The sequence below is a fragment of the Sprattus sprattus genome (assembly GCF_963457725.1).
Source record: "Sprattus sprattus genome assembly, chromosome: 3".
Taxonomy (NCBI): domain Eukaryota; kingdom Metazoa; phylum Chordata; class Actinopteri; order Clupeiformes; family Clupeidae; genus Sprattus; species Sprattus sprattus.
Window position 1 is genome coordinate 19,034,782 of NC_137922.1, and position 19,335 is coordinate 19,054,116.

At 46.5% G+C, this 19,335-nt stretch overlaps 1 protein-coding gene across 1 annotated transcript; it reads left to right on the forward strand.

Annotated features, from left to right (window-relative positions):
- Positions 1-4,358: 4,358 nt before the first annotated feature.
- Positions 4,359-18,432, forward strand: rfx3 (regulatory factor X, 3 (influences HLA class II expression); the record flags this gene model as incomplete). Its single annotated transcript, XM_080833864.1, has 16 exons — positions 4,359-4,469; positions 4,805-4,893; positions 6,299-6,584; positions 7,803-7,877; positions 9,150-9,331; positions 9,826-9,936; positions 12,039-12,166; positions 12,305-12,420; positions 12,633-12,748; positions 13,001-13,155; positions 13,536-13,633; positions 14,401-14,550; positions 15,794-16,002; positions 16,689-16,842; positions 17,574-17,607; positions 18,029-18,432. The coding sequence occupies 16 exons, from the start codon at positions 4,359-4,361 to the stop codon at positions 18,430-18,432; spliced, it is 2,418 nt and encodes an 805-aa protein (XP_080689990.1).
- Positions 18,433-19,335: the final 903 nt, after the last annotated feature.

The following is a 19,335-nucleotide window of genomic DNA, read 5'->3' on the forward strand; positions in this document are numbered from 1 at the left end:
TCTATGCGCCTCCCCCACCCCCACCCCACAGTATGAGGATGGCAAGGATTTGTAGAGCACAAGTTATCAGCTCACATTACCCACTCATCTGAAGTCAGGTGCGCCACAGATGCGGGGCCAAGCCACCTGTTCTGTGGATCCCGTTCCCTCTCCAATCACTTAGAGGGAGGCCAATTGATTCAATTATTCATTTGAGGGGTCATTTTCACCGCCACCGCTTTGACCACAAACTGCTTGCTGGTTTCGACTGCCCTGCTCGGTGGTTTTGTGATCAAGCAAATCGATGGCCATCGAAATAGAATTCTTTACTAACATCTGGAAGCATAAGGCTGCTGTGCTTAGTTATGAAAGTGCAAATGATAAAAGGAGGGGGAGGCTTGATGATGAAGTCTTGTCAGGACGTAGCCTCATGGGGGTTGAAGTTACATTAATGTACAGCTTCTTGATGTGACGTTTACATGAGAGCTTGCATAACAACCGAAACAACATGAAGAAATGACTGCCTCTCTTTGCTGGGATAGTTGGATAGGAGCTTTGCTGTGTGTGTGTGTGTGTGTGTGTGTGTGTGTGTGTGTGTGTGTGTGTGTGTGTGTGTGTGTGTGTGTGTGTGTGTGTGTGTGTGTGTGTGTGTGTGTGTGTCCTTGAGGCCACAGGCGTGCAAGGGAGCACAGGGCTTAAGTGGGCCACAGGGGAACACAATAAAGGGAGCCTAGGTGAGTGGAGGCAGGGAGTGTGTGTGGAGGATGAAGGGGTGGGGGTGGGGGGTTCCAGAGGTGAGGGGAAGCAGGGAGTGCGTGTGGAGGATGAAGGGGTGGGGGGTTCCAGAGCAGAGGTAGGCAGGTTTGTGTTTACAAAGAGCCTGCCCCCCCCCTCCCAGCACACACACACACATATACCAAAAACACATACTCCCCCCTCTTTCTCTCTTCTTTCTCCTCTGCAGCTTCTATTGATGTTATGCACAGCAAACAAGGATGATGTACTCTTGGGCCTTTTAACTAATCTTGTTTGCCTTACTATTATTTATTGGCCGGATTTGCATGCATCATGTCCTGAATAAATGCAATTATTTATGTTTTATCTTGTCCCATTTGTTTTCCCAAGCACTTGTTCATAGTGACTTTAATACGTTTCATAAGTAAAATGCACAATAAAGATTAGGCTACTGTGGTAGAGACACAAAAACACTTTGATGCCATGAGCCTTTGTGTCCGAATCAGGACCTTTACATTTTATGATTTCAAGTAATGTTGAATGAGGCTGGCCTCTGTACAATTTCAAGTGAAGTTACAGATGTCTGAAGGTCGAAAGAAGCCAAGTAGCCTACTTCAGACATTAGGCATCTTAGAACAGAAATCAATGGTGATCGGCAAGGTTGTGTGTGTGTGTATATATATGTGTGTTTGCCTTCACCTCCCCTACAGCATGTTGCACTCATGGTGTGCAGTCAAGCGTTCAGACTGGGGGAAGGATTGGGGGGGTGATGGTGGGGGGTTGTTAAGATGCACCTGAAGACAACAACACCTGTAGCCCTCAGGTAGGTGAGGGGATGGTAGGGATGATAGTGGCAGCGTCTCCAAGGAGAGCCGCAGGTTTAATTAGCCTGCAGGGACCTGGCCATAGAAACAGTGATGGGGGAGGGGGGTGATCATCCGGAGAGTTCCGTGTCATTTGAATCTCCTCAGAGCTATGTGGCAGCGAGGCGTAGCGATAATGAGGTTTGTTAAAGGCATTACGTGCACCAGAGCTTTACATCAGTACCTCCACGTCTTTCTCTGCATATATTCTAAGTGTTCCACTGGTTTCGAGTTACACCTTGAATTTTGCTCAAAGGCTGAATATTTTACACAAACATTGTTGTGTTGTGAACACCCATGTGTGCCTTGTCCAGAGAAGATTGAGGACCTGTAGGTTCTTAGGCAAGGGGTCGGAAACACAGCCTGCAGGTGAATCGAGGCAAACAAACACGTGTAGTGAAGTCGAGACTCGGCAAGTTAATTGGAGCCGATTTGGACATGAAGCTGCATGAAGTTGGTGGCAGGATTCTGAGTGATTAATTATTAACAGCTTTTATTGCGTGTGTGTGCGCTGGTCTTGTAGACAGAGCGCCCTAGCACAGCTCAGGTTAAGAGCTGGGGAGTGAGTTCTACACAAGTCCCTGTGGGAGGATGGGGATTGGGGCAGGCAGGATTTTAAAACGAGGATCACCGCCGAGAAAAACAAGATCGGTAAAGGCCACATCCAGGAGTGCTTCATAAAAACAGATTAACACTTCACCCTCTGCCTAAGGAAATATATCATTGTAATTAGAGGACTGGGCCCATTAAGCACACACAGACTTGATGAGTGCCATCCCAAAAATATTTCAGTATTTTAGGATACAAGATGTTTAAATAAATAGTCTACCTCATGCCATTTCTGTGGCTAATGTCGATATTAAAATTCATTGCAGTTGCATTCTAATGAGCGATTTTTAACTAATGTACCGGCATTGGGTGTAAATGGCAAATATTTTTGGTGAAATGTCACTTCATTAGAGAGGGCTTAATGGCTGTGCCAGGATTTCTAATGACATTAATGTCACAATAATGAACACTTTTATTGCTTTGCGCTTGGCTGGTGTTCTAGCATTAGGTTTATTTAAATTCCTTGTAATAACATACCTAACAAGAAACACAAAGACTCATGTTTTGTTTTATGCAACACACCATGATGTCTGATATTTCATTTGTGAAATGTTCTGAAAGATGTTGATGCAGGGACATGCATTATAATAGCCATGTCACTTTCAACACACATGCTACCGAAGGTTTTCATGTTTGTTGAGTACGCAGTGTAGGCCCCACCTAGGCTATTGATGTTGCCATCCTGCTGGTTTTAGCATAGAATCACTTTTGAGTGCAAGTTCACCAAGTGTCTGCCCGAGTCTCCATAGGTCATGTACTGTGGATTCTTGGCCATTTGATTGTTGTATTGATTACATTTAAAGCTCTTTATAGATCACTTGTTCAAGATTTTACTCGGGGAAAGCGTAGCCCAGACCGCTTAAGTAGATATGAGGTGTGGGTCCTTTTTTTATCCCTCAAAGATGAGAGTGGTAGTCTTAAGACTGGATAAATCTACATGAATAATATGTGTGTAGGATTATGAAAATTTGGTTGAGATCTAAAAACCACAGATTTAAATTAAACAGCCTTCTCAGTGGCTAGATAATTAGGCTCAACTTTGCATTTCTTTTATTTTTTTCCTCCCTCAGGCACAAGTAATGTACACACAAGCGGAGGCTGAGCCAACGAGATAAAATAGGATTTTAATTACTTTCACAACTAGCGTAAGACACACTCTAAAGGTCAGGTGTGAGACAAATGCTAAGTTGTTCTTGGGCTATTTGCAGATTTGCTTCCAATCAACACACTATAAGCTACATTTAGATGCAGGTATGTGTAAGACATGACTCCCTGTGTAAATATGTGCTAAACATGCAGTGTTTTAAAATCGAGGTGGAAGTCATTTACAGAGACATGGGCGATAACTGTGCAACAGATAAGTGCTTGAGATGTATAGTAATTGTGGCACATATTGTGGTTTGTAGCTGTGGGTCAGATGGATGATGTGTGCGCAGTGTGTAAGATCAGTGTCAGGAGTGGAGGTGGCTGAAGAAGCGCAGCACGAGTTTAAAGTAGTTTTGTGTGTGTGTGACATGTAGTGTAAGTAGTGGGGGGGGGGGGGGGGGGGTCGCCTGAGTGTTGCTGGTGTGTGATGTGTAAGGTGGGGGGGGGGGGTGTGTGTGTGTGTGTGTGTGTGTGTTTGTTCATGAGGTATACCTGTAGCAGGTGTGGTAAGTCCTCTGTGTGGTGGAGCAGATGGACAGGAGGAGATAAGGAGTCCTATCAGTGACTTCCCCCGTCATCATCAGCCTCCTTTATCAGACAGAGGGTACACACACATATCTGTGTGTGTGTGTGTTCGGGAGTGTTTTCCTCCTCTAGGCAGATGTAAACCCTGCAGGCAGTAGTGTCCTCTGCTCTCAGGTTCCTTGAGTTTTGACACACCACAGCACTCAAACACGTCCTTCTCCCCCCCCCCACCCTCTGATTTGCCTGTGATGTCTTTGTGTTGGTAAACGAGGAGAGTCTGCACATGTGAACAGGGTGTTCTATAAATTTATAGCATCAGGCTTCTGTCCTGCCATATCAGAAGCGCTGGGCCAAAAGCAGCACTCTGTTGGGATCATGTAGCCTATGAACCAGCCAGGCTGTTGAGATACTCTCACTGGTAGGCCTACCCTCGGGCAAACCAGTTGTATCTGACAAAGTGTGTGGTGTGTGGTGTGTGGTGTGTGTGTGTGTGCAGGCGCCATGCAAACGCCCGAGGCCGGCGCTGACTCGTCCACGGTGCCCCTCCAGACCAGCGTGCAGCCGGCCGTCTCTGCACAGCAAGGGGTCTCTCAGGTGGCCGTCCAGCAGCAGGTGAGTGTGTGTGTGTGTGTGAAGCAGTGGGTGTGTGACTGCTTTGTGAGTTTATGTGTGCTGTTTTAGTTTTGTCCATCACTAATCAGTGTCCTGACTTGGCTGGCTCAAGTGTGTGTGTGTGTGTGTGTGTGTGTGTGTGTGTGTGTGTGTGTGTGTGTGTGTGTGTGTGTGTGTGTGTGTGTGTGTGTGTGTGTGTGTGTGTGTGTGTGTGTGTGTGTGTGTGTGTGTGTGTGTGTGTGTGTGTGTGTGTTCTATGTGTATGTTTGCATTTCTCTGTGTGTGAGTGTGTGTGTGTCTGAGGCTAATGTGTGCCGTGTCTCTGGTCTGTGCAGGCTCAGACTGTTCAGCAGGTGCAGCATGTGTATCCAGCACAGGTCCAGTATGTGGAGGAGAACAACGGGGTCTACACCAATGGGACCATGTGAGTACTCTAGCCCTCCCTTAATCTTTCTCTCTCTCTCCCTCCCTCCCTTCCTCTATCTGTCTATCTATGTCTGGTGTCACTAAAATATGTTTATCTTGAACTGTTAGTCCTGTTTTGTTGTCGGTGTGTGTGAGAAGTCACCTGACTGTGACCTGAAGTGCTCACAAGGACATCCATAATTACCTCTCACAGTGCTGTGTGTGTGTGTGTGTGTGTGTCAGTGTGTTTTGAAGGATCCCCCCACTGTGAAGTCACTGGTGTTGGCATGTAGCACTTACAAGAGCATTGCCTCTAACACACAGACACACACACACACACACACACACACACACACACACACACACACACACACACACACAATTGCATAGAAATGGACATTGTAAGGTGGTGATGTAGCAAACACCTCTGCACAGGCAGGTTCCTGAAAGCCTTTTTCACTCTGGCAGGGGGACTACCAATGAAACTAGCCTTTTGGTTATAGTTGGGTGCATTTACATTTGAATGTTCATGAAATGTACACTGTCCCTCTTGATCAAACAAACAAATTGATTGATTGAAGGATTGTCTCCACTGCAACTTCTGCACTGGGGGCTCATTCAAGGCTCGAGGAGCCCTGTCTGATTTCTCTTTTTCACTATATGCACTGTTGACCTGCTGTTTAATATCTGATGCTGTCAATTCTAGAACATATAAGAAAACACGCACGCACACACACACACACACACACACACACACACACACACACACACACACACACACACACACACACTAGTTAAAACCAATGTTCCATATTGCCTCCTCCAGAAAGCCTCATTTGTAAGACCTCCTCGCTATATATTCCCTAACCGTTCTACAACCATAGCCCATCTGAACGCCCACACATACACAGTCCAAATATGACCATAATTTGGATGTAAAACCTTAGGTTATTGCCAAAAGAAATGCTCTACATACACGGGTCAGCTGCCAGTTCCGACATGAATTCAGAAATCTTGTAGATTTCTGTTTATTTATACCACGGCTTTGTATGATCCTTAATGGTGGCCCATATGCAACACTGTGTTAGTGTTACTTTAGCCTTGTAAAAGTAGTTGAGATACAGGTTTCATTAAAAAAATAAAAATAAAAACTGACTGCTTTTAACGTATTTTGTGTCTCTTACAGCCGAACATTTGACGTAGCAATAAATAATTGAAATGTCACCTTTTTATTTACTGCCAATGGGCTCATTATCAAAACATTACATTACCTTACCGTTTTCTGTTTTGCAGTGGCTTGAGGCTACTCTGGTTGCTGAATGAATACTAATGCCATAGAGGTCCATGTTGTTTGGTACACCCTGAGGTCTATTGTGTGTGTGTGTGTGTGTGTGTGACCTTGCCCTTTGACCTCCTCTCTGCAGTCGGACGTACTCCTACTCGGAGCCCCAGCTCTACAGCCAGAACAGCGGGGGGAACTACTTTGACACGCAGGGGGGCTCATCGCAGGTGACCACAGTGGTGTCGTCACACGGCATGGCCAACAACGGCGGGGGCAGCGGCGGCACCGGCAGCATGGGCATGGGCCTGACGGGGGGGCAGCTCATCAGCAGCTCGGGCGCCTACCTCATCGGCGGCAGCAACTCCATGGACAACGTCACGGCGCACCCCACAGCGCAGACCCCCCGTGCCTCGCCGGCCACGGTTAGTGTGAGTGGCTGTTTGCGCCTGCGCCGTTTTGTCTTATGTGTGGGAGGGGAAACCTGTGACTGTGTGTGTGTCTGGAGGAGGACTTGTTTGTGCATGTGTTAATGCAAGTCTGTGCGACCAATTTGATTGAATGTGTGTGGATGTGTGTCTAATCAAGTGTAGCAGTGTGTGTGTGTGTGTGTGTGTGAACGTGCAAGAGTGAGCACATGTACGTATGCACTTGTGTGTGTTTGTAATGTGCTCACTGTGCAGTCACATGTATGAGTAAACAAATCCACACAGAACAGAAACATTCTCCACACTCCACACACATCTTTTTCTATCTGTGCGTTCCTCTCTGTAGAGCTGTTTTTAATCAACTGGCTATTTAGTTAACCCCCCACCCCTTACTGACACCATGAGTGTCATTGCCACACACTCAGCCTACACACGGAGCACCCCCGCCCCCTCTGCCTCAAGAGCGGAGCGCTTGTATTTTCCCACCCGAAATGAAAACGCTGTGTGTAAAAAGGCGAGGTGCTCCTGTTGCCGCGGTGAAGATCATTATGAGGTGTGTGGGGGAGGCCAGGGCTGACTTCATCACTTGAAATCCGCAGAGACGCCGGGACTGGGGTGGGGTGGTGGGGGATTCAAGCGCTGTAGCGAAGGCAGCCAAGGATGAGTCTACTTTGACCCCTGCTGGTGGGATGTGGTAGTGACGCTGACGTGAGACTGCATTTCAGTTCATAACCCACCAACCCCCCTCCCCCACCCCCCGAGCAATTTCCTTCCACTTTGATATGGCAAGCCATATGCTGCCCCTAAAATGTTATGTCTTAAATACATTTGGCAAGGGTAGGGGTGGACCAGGCAGTTACACAGAATGTATGCTGCCTGCGTGTATGTTGAGGTGAGGTCTCGCAGCCGTACAGGAGGGTTTAATTGCTGTGCTTCGCTACTGTGTCTGAAGTGTGTGTTTTTTGTTTATTTGTTTGTTTTACGATGGTGGTTGGCTTTCCTGTCCACTGCTTGAATCAGTTAACGTTTCTTGCTGATCACAGCTGCTGTTTCCTGTGAATGTGTGTTTGATATTGTTTATCAGTCTTCTGCTGTAGCGTTTATTACGCTTCTCCCTGTCATTATGTTTTTTCTTTTCTTTTTCTTTTTTTTTCTCCTTCACTCTCTCTCTCTCTGCTTTTTTTTTCTATATATATTTCTATTTTGCTCTTTTGCTATCAGATTGAAATGGCGATTGAGACGCTCCAAAAGTCTGAAGGGTTGTCCTCTCAGAGAAGCTCGCTGCTCAACAGCCATGTAAGTTTGCTCTTAATCAAAACCCCCCGCCTCTGCCTCCTGCTTCTCTGTCCTTCAGCCCTGCATGGTTTCTCTTGCTCTGTGTGTTTCTGCTGCCTCGCTGCCTTTCATATAGAGGGGAGCTCCACAGACTAGGAGTGCTACACTTAGACATGCACAGAGCACTGCTCTTTTGTTTGGAAGGAAACACACACTCAGTGTCTGCAACCCTTTCCTTATTACAACTGTCATTTCCTTTCTCTGATGCGTTACATTGGGGTTGAAGCAATGAAGCTCTGATCAACCTCTCTGGACGGGCCGAGTTATCAAAATACCTAATTTAAACTGATTTCAAGTTTTTATATTTAATAGACTTTGAAGAAGGTTAGGTTATTTTGTCTTTAGTGCGGCAGCACCCTAAGAAACAGTGGCAACTTTGTTAATACATCTATGCATGACTGTCAATGGCGTAGAAAGACAATATGCATGTCCAATACGTGAGTACATCAAACGCCCACATTTTATATTATAAAGCAGGAGTCAAATGAAACCTGGAAGTGTGATGTTTTCCAACTGGATGGTTGAGTTCCCTCGGTGGCGAAAAAGCACTTCATTAGGTATACATTGAGCGCGAGTCAAATTGGTCATTTAAATCATTGATATCGTGGACTATAAGTATTTCTCACTAGGTGGTAAGTAAAGCCAAACGTTCCCTTTCCCCAAGTATCACCCGTTATCCCCATTCTTTACATCCTAATCAAATTGGAATTGGTGGTGATTTTTTTAAAAGAATGCTATTGTGCTGCTGCAAAACATGCAGCCTGTAACATTTCTTTGCCATTGTATGGCACTAGCCTCCCTCTGGAATGACATGTGAGTGCGATTGGATGTGTATGTGAAGGACACACGGATCACTGTAGACTTTTAAAAAGCCATAGCTGCGAATGAAGTAGGCAGAATGTCTGAGAGTCAATTATGTGAATAACTGTTAGTCTGCTCAGTAGGTTGTAGGTAACTATAGGTCTGTGTGGCATTCCCGCTGGGCAAGACAATGCAGTTCACATTGCAATATGCATTAAAGCTCTGCTTTTTAAATTGACCCAGATGTCCTGTATTGTGTGGAATTCATACGGCTAGGAACCATGGCAAAGGCACTCATTACTAGTTGAAGGTTGCCATGGAGAACCTTGGAGGGTTCCAAAAAAACCTTTTCCTCCCCAAGTGTAAGAACCCGTTCAGGACACTACCTGCTCTTACACGGACCCCGGCGCGGGCCCCTCTTCTGTCCCACAGCTGCAGTGGCTCCTGGACAACTACGAGACGGCGGAGGGCGTGAGCCTGCCGCGCTCCACCCTCTACTACCACTACATGCGCCACTGCCAGGATCAGAAGCTGGACCCGGTCAACGCCGCCTCCTTTGGCAAGCTCATCCGCTCCATCTTCATGGGGCTCCGCACCAGACGCCTGGGCACCCGGTAGGTCTGCTCCTTCGGCTCTCCTCAGCTCCCTCCTGGCCTCTCTCACTCCCACTCTCCCTCTCTCTTTCTCTCCCTCTCTCTCTCTCTTTCTTTCTCTCCCTCTCTCTCTCTCTCCCTCCCTCTCTCCCTTTGTTCATCTGTCATCTCTCCTCACTGCTGCTTTTGTCCTCTTTCTTCTAGTGTCCTCTCACCTTCCTCTCCTGTCCTCCTTACCTCCGCTCACATCTCCTCGTCTCAACTCCTTTTCACTGATTGTATTACCTGTCTCTCTTCCTCTCTCATTCTTCTTCTCAGTTCACCCGCTCTTTATTCTTCTGCTCTGTTTCTTTTTTTTAACCACCCACTCTTTATTACCTTTTTCCTTCCTTCCTTCCCCCATTCTCTCCTACCCCTTTGTCCTCATACCAGCTTTTCATTGAACAATCATCTTTGTGTCTCTCCCACCCGACTGCTCTAACTGACTGACTGCTGTTGTCTTGTCTGTCCTGCAGGGGGAACTCTAAGTACCACTACTACGGGATCCGCGTCAAGCCTGACTCACCCCTTAACCGGCTGCAGGAGGACATGCAGTACATGGCACTCAGACAGCAGCCCAAGCAGAGGTAACATCACACACACACAAACACTAGTGACGTGCGGTGAAGTCAGTACTAGGGTAGGCACTGAGTTATGAAAGCCAGATTACCTTATTTATTGTTTAGGCTAATAGGCTACGTCACAACAGTAGGTACAAGTGCGGCACAAAGGCACGGTCGATCGATATATTCAAAAAAAATCCAATCACGATGACATATCGTGTAGTCTACTACTCTCAGTCTCGCACACGCAAGCACAAACCAGTTAATGTTCATCATCAGAATGCAACCATCTTTATCCTTAATTATTGCACAGCGGCCAATTATGTATGTCAGTCAGCAACAATGAGAACACACACTGCTCAATTGAATATGAAAGCAAATGGCTTGCAGTCTGCATTAATTCAACCCCACACTTATCATTTCAAAATTAAGCTCAAAATAGTTTCTGACTCACCTGACTGGCACAGCCACAATGCCAATCTTTTTTGTCATACCAGTCCGTTTGAAACGTTGGACAATTTTTGGTCCCTTTTTCTGCAGAAGTTCATCTAGTGTTGGCAAAGGCCTCCCTCTTGCCAGTTACTCCTTTTTTCTATTAAAGTCGAGTTTAGAGAAATGTCTAAGTTCCACAATATCGGCAGATACCGCTGTTGTCATTTTTACTTTGATTTTCGTGGGGATTACGCTTGTCCAGTAATATCTCGATTTTAATTGGTCCATGTTTGATACGTAACGTATATGATTACTGGCATAACATATTTATGTGCAAAGGCACAGGAGAGTTGTGCCTTTCGACGTACATGTTAAAGAATACAGAATCGTAGTGCGCATGCGCGACATTTTTCGTTGCCTTTCACAATGAATGGACAGTAAAGGCACTGCTTATTCTACCGTTTTTTTGTATTTGTTTATGCGTAACTGATACAATTGTCATCGCAACGTCTAAACAATTGGAATAACGTATATATGGCATATATAAATCACAAGAATACTCGGTACAAATACAAATACAAGTTTATTAAATACAATTATTTAATAAACATTTTAACGTTTGAATTTTGTCAGGGTAGGCAGTGCCTACCTTGCCTACCCTGACTGCACGTCACTGACACACACACACACACACACACACACACACACCAACCACACACACACACACACACACACACAAACACACACACACGTATATGCACATGCCCAGTTCATCTAAAAACATCTCTCACCGGACCATCCTCCTGAATTGAAGTCTTTACCCAACATATTAATTTCAACAAGCCCACACTGATGTATTTAGTACAAACCTGATATAATATTGTTTTGCATGCATGCAGCATTGTATATAAGATATTTTTTTCTCGTGTTGTTTGTTGGTTGGAGGTATTGTGTTACCATATGGCATAGTTCCACATACTTGAAAGAGGCAACAGGTTGATACCATTGGCATTTAAAGGTACAGTGTGTAGTTTTGTAGTTTAGCATTTTTAGTAAAAATTGAATATAGTATTCTTTTTTTAGTGCATAATTACAACAAATTGTTGTATTTCCGTTAGCTTAGAACAAGCCCTTCTTGAGTATGTACATAGGGAGAGGGTCCTATTCCACAGAGTCTGCCATGTTGCGCCGCGATGTTTCGTACTCGCGCAGGCTGTTAAAGGGAAGGGTATTTAGCTGGTTTCAGCAACCTCTCCATTTGATGACTCTAAAAATGTAGGGCATTAAGCATAAAAAGTTTTAAAAAAAACACTAGCTTGCTTTTATAAAACACGTGGGCTACAGAACAAAAAGTTTGTACGTATATGTCTGGATTCATTAATATTTCAGTATTCTCTTTTTTTTTTTCATTATAAGTTACAGCTCTAATGTATCATCCTTAGTGCTAACTCTTTAAACTGAAATGTTCAGGAAGTAGGCCAGCTCATTAGGACTATGCAACAACATCAAAATGAGTTGGCAACAAGCAGCTTTAAATTGTGATTAGGTGTATTTATGGAAGCCTATTTTCTCTATGTTATTAAATAAAAAGCATTCAAAATACCTTGCAGCTATGAGGTACAAGTGAGTTTCGCAGTTTCGCATGTGTGCATTTTTCGAAATTTTGCTCACCACCAACCTCTTTGTCTGGTCAGGTTCAAGCCGGTTGCCAAGGTGGACGCCATGTCGGGGGAGAACTACGCTGGGGCCACGGTGCAGAACACGGCCAACGCAGCCGAGCAGACCGTCATCGCTCAGAGCCAGCACCACCAGCAGTTCCTGGGTCAGTACCACCTCCTTTTCCAACCTCTGCCAATTTAGCCCCTCTCATAAATTAAGAGATTAAATATACGTTAGTGTTGCGTACGTAGCGTAACGTTACTTTGTGTTTGTCTGATTTTCTGGGTTCTCCGTCTCTTAGATGCCTCCCGTGCGCTGCCAGAGTTTGCGGAGCTGGACCTGGGAGAGACCTGCGTGGACCACATCATCCTTGATGACGTCAGAGCCCTGCAGACGCTCTACAGGGAGCACTGTGAGGTCAGTGGGGTCACGCACACTCCCATACAGACCATAATAATAATCTTAACGGTGACTCTCACAGCACTGGTGTTTCGGTGTCCCTGAGAGAGAACATGGAGTAAACAAAACAGAGAACTGACACAAATATGGGGACTGAATGACGACTTTTAAGGTTTGTGTGTTAGCTCAACACTATGCTGTCTAAACTGTATGCGTGTGTTGGTACACAGGCCATCCTGGACGTGGTGGTGAACCTGCAGTTCAGCCTGATAGAGAAGCTGTGGCAGACCTTCTGGCGTTATACTCACTCCAGTACTGTAGAGGGCGCCACCATTACAGAGAACAGGTCAGTGCCTTACATACCTACAGTATTTGTTATTTGCAGCCCTAGGTCCTGTAGATCATTCAGCACAAGGTGGTGTGCATTTACCAATGTTTAATCTTTGTGTACTGTGTGTGTGTGTGTGTGTGTGTGTGTGTGTGTGTGTGTGTGTGTGTGTGTGTGTGTGTGTGTGTGTGTGTGTGTGTGTGTGTGTGTGTGTGTGTGTGTGTGTGTGTGTGTGTGTGTGTGTGTGTGTGTGTGTGTGTGTACACACAGTGCGGTGAGTGAGATCGAGAGCCGTCTGCCGCGGGCCAAGCTGCTGCTGCTCTGCAGGAACGAGGGCGTGTTGAAGTGGATGAGTGCCTGCGACCACCTCATGTACCAGGTCCTGGTGGAGATACTCATACCAGATGTCCTCAGGCCTATACCCAGTGAGTCTCTCTCTCTCTCTCTCTCTCTCTCTCACACACACACACACATACACACACACACACACACACACACACACACACACACACACAAACAATCCACTGCACTGTTAACTCTGAATAAGAAGAATCCATCTGAACCTTTCAGTCATCTTATAGTGCATTACATTTACTCCTACACTCAAACAAGGCAAAATGTAAAGATTGTTTATGCTCTCTCCTGAGACTCACTCCTACTCTTTAAGAGACACTCTAAAAGGTTTCATAACATAAAACTCTCTCAGCCTTAAGGATGAGTTCTCTGAGGTTCCCTGGGTGTCAGCCCTACTCTGATCTGTTCCCTGCGGAGCTCGCTCTCACTCACGTCCTCTGTCCCCCCTCAGGTGCCTTGACTCAAGCCATCCGCAACTTTGCCAAAAGCCTGGAGGGCTGGCTCAACACGGCCATGAACGCCGTGCCCCAAAGGATGGTCCAGACCAAGGTCAGTGTCCGCTGCCTCCCAGCCCGGCGGTAGCCACCAAGTCCCTGCTGCTTCCCCTGTGGACCCCTGGTCTGACCTGGTTATGGGGCGGCCATTTTTCATGTCAGGACTGGGATTATTGTGTTTACAGTGTCTGTCCCATGGCTGTTTTATATATTATTACAGTGCATGAAATGCCCTGTATTGTTATTACAGTGCATGAAATGCCCTGTATTGTTATTCCTAGGCATTTTCTTCTTCTTATTACAGTGCATGAAATGCCCTGTATTGTTATTCCTAGGCATTTCCTTCTTTCACTCTTCTTTCCTTTCTTCTTTCCTTCTTCAACTATGATTTCCTTCTTTCACTCTTCTTTCTTTTCTTCTTCCACTCTTCTTTCCTTTCCTCACTCTTCTTTCTTTTCTTCTTTCCTTCTTTCTCTCTTCTTTCCTTCTTCCTCTCTTCTCTCCTTTCTTCACTCTTCTTTCCTTCTTTCACTCTTCTTTCTTTTCTTCTTCCTTTCCTAACTTTTGCATTTCATGCACTGGTATTTCCTTCAGGAAATGCATTTTCTAGTTTGTATTCGTTCTTGTTTGTTTATAAGTCTTTATTACACACATGCTCTGAATGGTCTGTGTTAGTGGGGCATGTATGTAAATATCCTTCTCACATTTGGTGTGTGAGAGAGAATGGGTGTTCAGTTATCTGTCTGTCTATCTGTCTGGTTCATGTCTCTTCAGGACTAGGAGAAAGTCTAATGTGTGTGTGTGGCATTTCACTGCCTCCAGGTGTCAGCTGTGAGTGCCTTTGCGCAGACGCTGCGCAGGTACACATCCCTGAACCACCTGGCACAGGCGGCGCGCGCCGTGCTGCAGAATACCTCGCAGATCAACCAGATGCTGTCCGACCTCAACCGAGTGGACTTCGCCAACGTGCAGGTCAGTTCCACACACCCCCGGTTGTCTGTGTAGGTCATGTGGTATGTGTTCGTGTGGAGCCTTTATATTGGTAACAGGTTCTTGTGAGTGAGTGAGTGCAGTGAGTGCAGTGAGTGCAGTGAGTGAGTGAGTGAGTGAGTGAGTGAGTGAGTGAGTGAGTGAGTGAGTGAGTGAGTGAGTGAGTGAGTGAGTGAGTGAGTGAGTGAGTGAGTGAGTGAGTGAGTGAGTGAGTGAGTGAGTGAGTGAGTGAGTGAGTGAGTGCAGTGAGTGAGATCAGTGAGTGAGATCAGTGAGTGAGATCAGTGAGTGAGATCAGTGAGTGAGATCAGTGAGTGAGAGCAGTGAGTGAGAGAGTGCAGTGAGTGAGAGCAGTGAGTGAGTGCAGTGAGTGAGTGCAGTGAGTGAGTGAGTGCAGTGAGTGAGTGAGTGCAGTGAGTGAGAGCAGTGAGTGAGTGAGAGCAGTGAGTGAGAGAGAGCAGTGAGTGAGTGCAGTGAGTGAGTGCAGTGAGTGAGAGCAGTGAGTGAGTGCAGTGAGTGAGAGAGAGCAGTGAGTGAGTGAGTGAGTGCAGTGAGTGAGTGCAGTGAGTGAGTGCAGTGAGTGAGAGCAGTGAGTGAGAGCAGTGAGTGAGTGCAGTGAGTGAGTGCAGTGAGTGAGTGCAGTGAGTGAGTGCAGTGAGTGAGAGCAGTGAGTGAGAGCAGTGAGTGCAGTGAGTGAGAGAGAGCAGTGAGTGAGTGAGAGCAGTGAGTGAGAGCAGTGAGAGAGAGCAGTGATAACATGATATGGGGCTAGTGCGTGTTTGGGTTTTGAAGGGATACTGACATGAATTGGGCCTGGCTCTTTTGAATGTCATGTGCAAAACAAACACCCTTTCCCTTCAGTGCTCTCCCTAGAGTCAATCTCCCTGTACATGCCCCGTGGCATTTTCTTGGCTTAGACACATCATGGACAGAGGTCATTTGTTTTTATGTTTTCCCATCACCCCACTGTCAAAAAAGCACCAGAGTATGTCTTTAGAGCATGCACTCCAGTTTAATAATTCAAAAAGATCCTTGAATTAGTATGACTGAGAGACTACCTTTAAATGTGGGCACATTCGAAAGCACCTGTATGTGTTATGCTCACACATTTCTTTCTCTCTGTCTGTCTGTCTCTCTGTCTGTCTGTCTGTCTGTCTGTCTGTCTGTCTGTGTGTGTGTGTGTGTGTGTGTGTGTGTGTGTGTTTGTGTGTGTGTGTGTGTACAGGAGCAGGCCTCGTGGGTGTGCCAGTGCGAGGAGGGCGTGGTGCAGCGTCTGGAGCAGGACTTCAAAGCCACGCTGCAGCAGCAGAGCTCCCTGGAGCAGTGGGCCGCCTGGCTGGACAACGTGGTGAGCCAGGTGCTTAAGCCCTACGAGGACCGCGCCAGCTTTCCCAAGGCAGCACGCCAGTTCCTGCTCAAGTGGTCCTTCTACAGGTACGGGAGCTATGCACCGCCATGCACCCCTATTTGAAGCGAAAGGGGTGGAAGGGTTGTGTTCACAGATTTTGTTCCTCTTGGAGAGGCGAATGGTTTCAAGTAACCGGGTTTTGAAGACAGGCTTGTGTTGTTGCCCTGCCAGCAGCAGATTTGATCGGTATTTACTACCAAAATTGGCTCCCGGCTTAAGTATTAGTTACTATTTACAATATTATTATTGATGATGGTCAACTGATGTAGCCCACCACGAGTCCATAGAGAGAAGTCTTGATTGCCAAGGGAACCTACATGCCAACAACAATGCTTACCCCCTGCCCCCCTCTGTTGAATGAAAACTGAAAATCACGTCAAGATGTAAATATCTCTTCATACCTTCGATACAGAACCTCTTTGTGATGGCTGAAACAGTAGGAAGGACCTGTCAGTCACCTTTGCAGTCTTGTGTCCAGCAGAGAGGCTGATGTTTTCTCTGCAGCAGAGAGGCTGATGTTTTCTCTTTGCCGTCTTGAGTCCAGCAGAGAGTCTGATGTTTTCTCTTTGCCGCCTTGAGTCCAGCAGAGACGCTGATGTTTTCTCTTTGCCGTCTTGAGTCCAGCAGAGATGCTGACGTTTTCTCTGCAGCAGAGAGGCTGATGTTTTCTCTGCTCTTCCTCCTCTGATGTTTTCTCTTCCTCCTCCTGAAGCTCGATGGTGATCCGGGACCTGACCCTGCGCAGTGCAGCCAGCTTCGGCTCCTTCCACCTGATCCGCCTGCTGTACGACGAGTACATGTTCTACCTTGTGGAGCACCGTGTGGCCCAGGCTACAGGGGAGACACCTATAGGTGTCATGGGAGAGGTGAGGATAGATGAACACAGACACACACACACACACACACACACGCTTACAGATACATACATACATACATACATACACACATGTATAAACACTTACACTAGGTAGTGCAATGTCTTGAACATTACTTTTTGATTGTCCCTGAAAACATGCTAAACCTCAAAACATCTTTCAGTATGTGTTGTCAACCTCTTCATTATCCCAGAATCCATTCATAACTATATCCGTAGACCGTAGCCCTACAATATTACTGGCATGTATTTATTTATCACCCATACATCATTATTAATGTATACATTAATATCTATGCACATGTTTGAGATGGATTCCTCATACTGTCACACACATCCATGTGCATTGAGTGCGTAGCCGCATGCAGATGCTTACTCAGACACACTCTCGGAGCGCTCGGCTTATGGCAGATATACAATTCAGGGAGAATAAATCCAGCTGGGAGCACAGGCTCCTTGTTCCATCTCTGAACCATAGAGTCTTCTGTTGAGTCATTCTGCACATATTCATGCATCCACACGCCCATATGTCTCTGGAGGTGAGAACACGTGCCAAGTATTTGTGTGTAAATGCAACTTCAGCCTGACACCAACCTCCACTAGTGGTGTAGCATAGGTTTAGCATATGCAGATGTAGCTACAATCATGTGGTGAACTCTGACATGGGATCTCCCTCTTACTTGCTTTCTTTCTTTCTTTCTTTTGTTGCTCTGCCTGCTGCAGTGTGACCAGCTGATGTCTCCCAACATGGACAAAGGTGAGCACACACACAACTCTGAAGTGTACCTGTGGTGACCGCATATGGCAGGTCCAGGTTGAGATTCAAAGTGGTTTTGGCTTGGCTGCTGTAACTGAAATATGTTTTGACTCATAACCAACTGATTTGGCCCATTACTGTAATTAACTATAGCAATGATGTGTTCAATTCAAGAAGTCTGAGCAGAATAGCTAGCAGATTGCTACATTCTGAACCTGGATATTCTTCCTTGGCTTAGTAATGGTCATCACACTTCATGTATTCTACGCCATATTACTTTGATGTGATGATCGGGCTTAAACCCCAATATGCCATAAATAAGGCTAAGTTAGATCAGAGATCAGCCACCCCATTGTGTTGTCTGTGAAGTTTCTGTGCAATGGTTTGACCTTGACCTGGACCTTCTAATCATTGGATGTAGTCCATGTGTTTCCAGACGAGGTGAGCGAGATGGACAGCGATCTGGAGGATGACCTGGAGGACTGCGGCGAGCCTCTGGCCAAGCGGGAGAAGTCCGAGATGGAGGTGGAGCCCGAGGTCATCCAGGTGCTGCAGGTGGGCACTATGGAGGACGGCAGTAGCGCCGTGGTGGGCATGCTCAGCTCGCTGCCCACCGTCTGCATCACCACCACCGCGGCCGCCACGGTCGTCCCGCTCGATCACCCCGAGCACATCCTGCCACCGGCTCTGCCCTGCATCACCACCGCCGCCGCCTCGGTCATCCCGGTCGATCACCCCGTGCACATCCTGCCACCGCCTCCTCCCGGCGCCACCAGCACCATCCGCCACTGCAACAGTGCAGGGAACAGCTTCACCCCTGTGTAAAGGGTGCAGGGGGGAGGGCGCAGGGTCAAGCTTCACCTTCAACCACCTCCACCTTCCCTTCTCCTCATCCAGTTCTTCTTTCTGAAGCACTCCACCCAGTCTCTCATCCTTTTGACTAATTTGTCTAAAGCTTTCTCTGGCTGTTTTGTAGTTTTGTTTTGTATGAGATTTGGTTTTCATTTGTTCTGTTGAGATGCTGAGAGGTCTCCCCTCTTGCCTTATCAGGAGGTTGTTGTTGTTGGGTGGGGGGTGACCTCTCTTAGATGCTGTGGATGAAGCTGGATGCTCTGGACTGAGAGAGAGGAGGAGGAGGAGGAGGTGGAGAGGAGGGAATGACTGACTGAAGATGAGGATCAAGACGCCCGACTCTTCCTCAGCCACACGGTGCACAGGGGAAGAAGAGGCAACGTGTGTCCACCCAAGGGTTTGTCCCTTAACACGAGAAACGCTTCGATATTCCATTTACACTAAAATTCATCGATGATCTAGCGCTCAAATCCAAGTCACCAAGTCTGAAAAGAAACAAACGTCATTTGATTTGACGTTTTTGATTTTTGAAAGGATTTTATTTTTTTTTTTTTCACCATCCTGTTATCACTACTAGTCTTTTGTTATCACTTTTCAGATATGATCATGGTTTATCAGTTTGTGCAAAAACACAAAATCTTTTGCCAAATATTTCTCTTTCATCCCCTACCCAGCCCTTCCTTTCTTTTTGCTTGGCGTCGTGTCTGAAAAAGTGCTGTCTTTACTCCCCATATTTTTCGCTGTGCTGCTAGAGTTGTCAGGCAGGTTGTGTGAGATCACACTCGTACCTACGCCGTTCTCATGCGCCACGTTTATGCGTGGGACGTCGTTCCAAATGCCTTCTGTTGGCTAGGCTCAGTCGCTTCATAGTTTTTA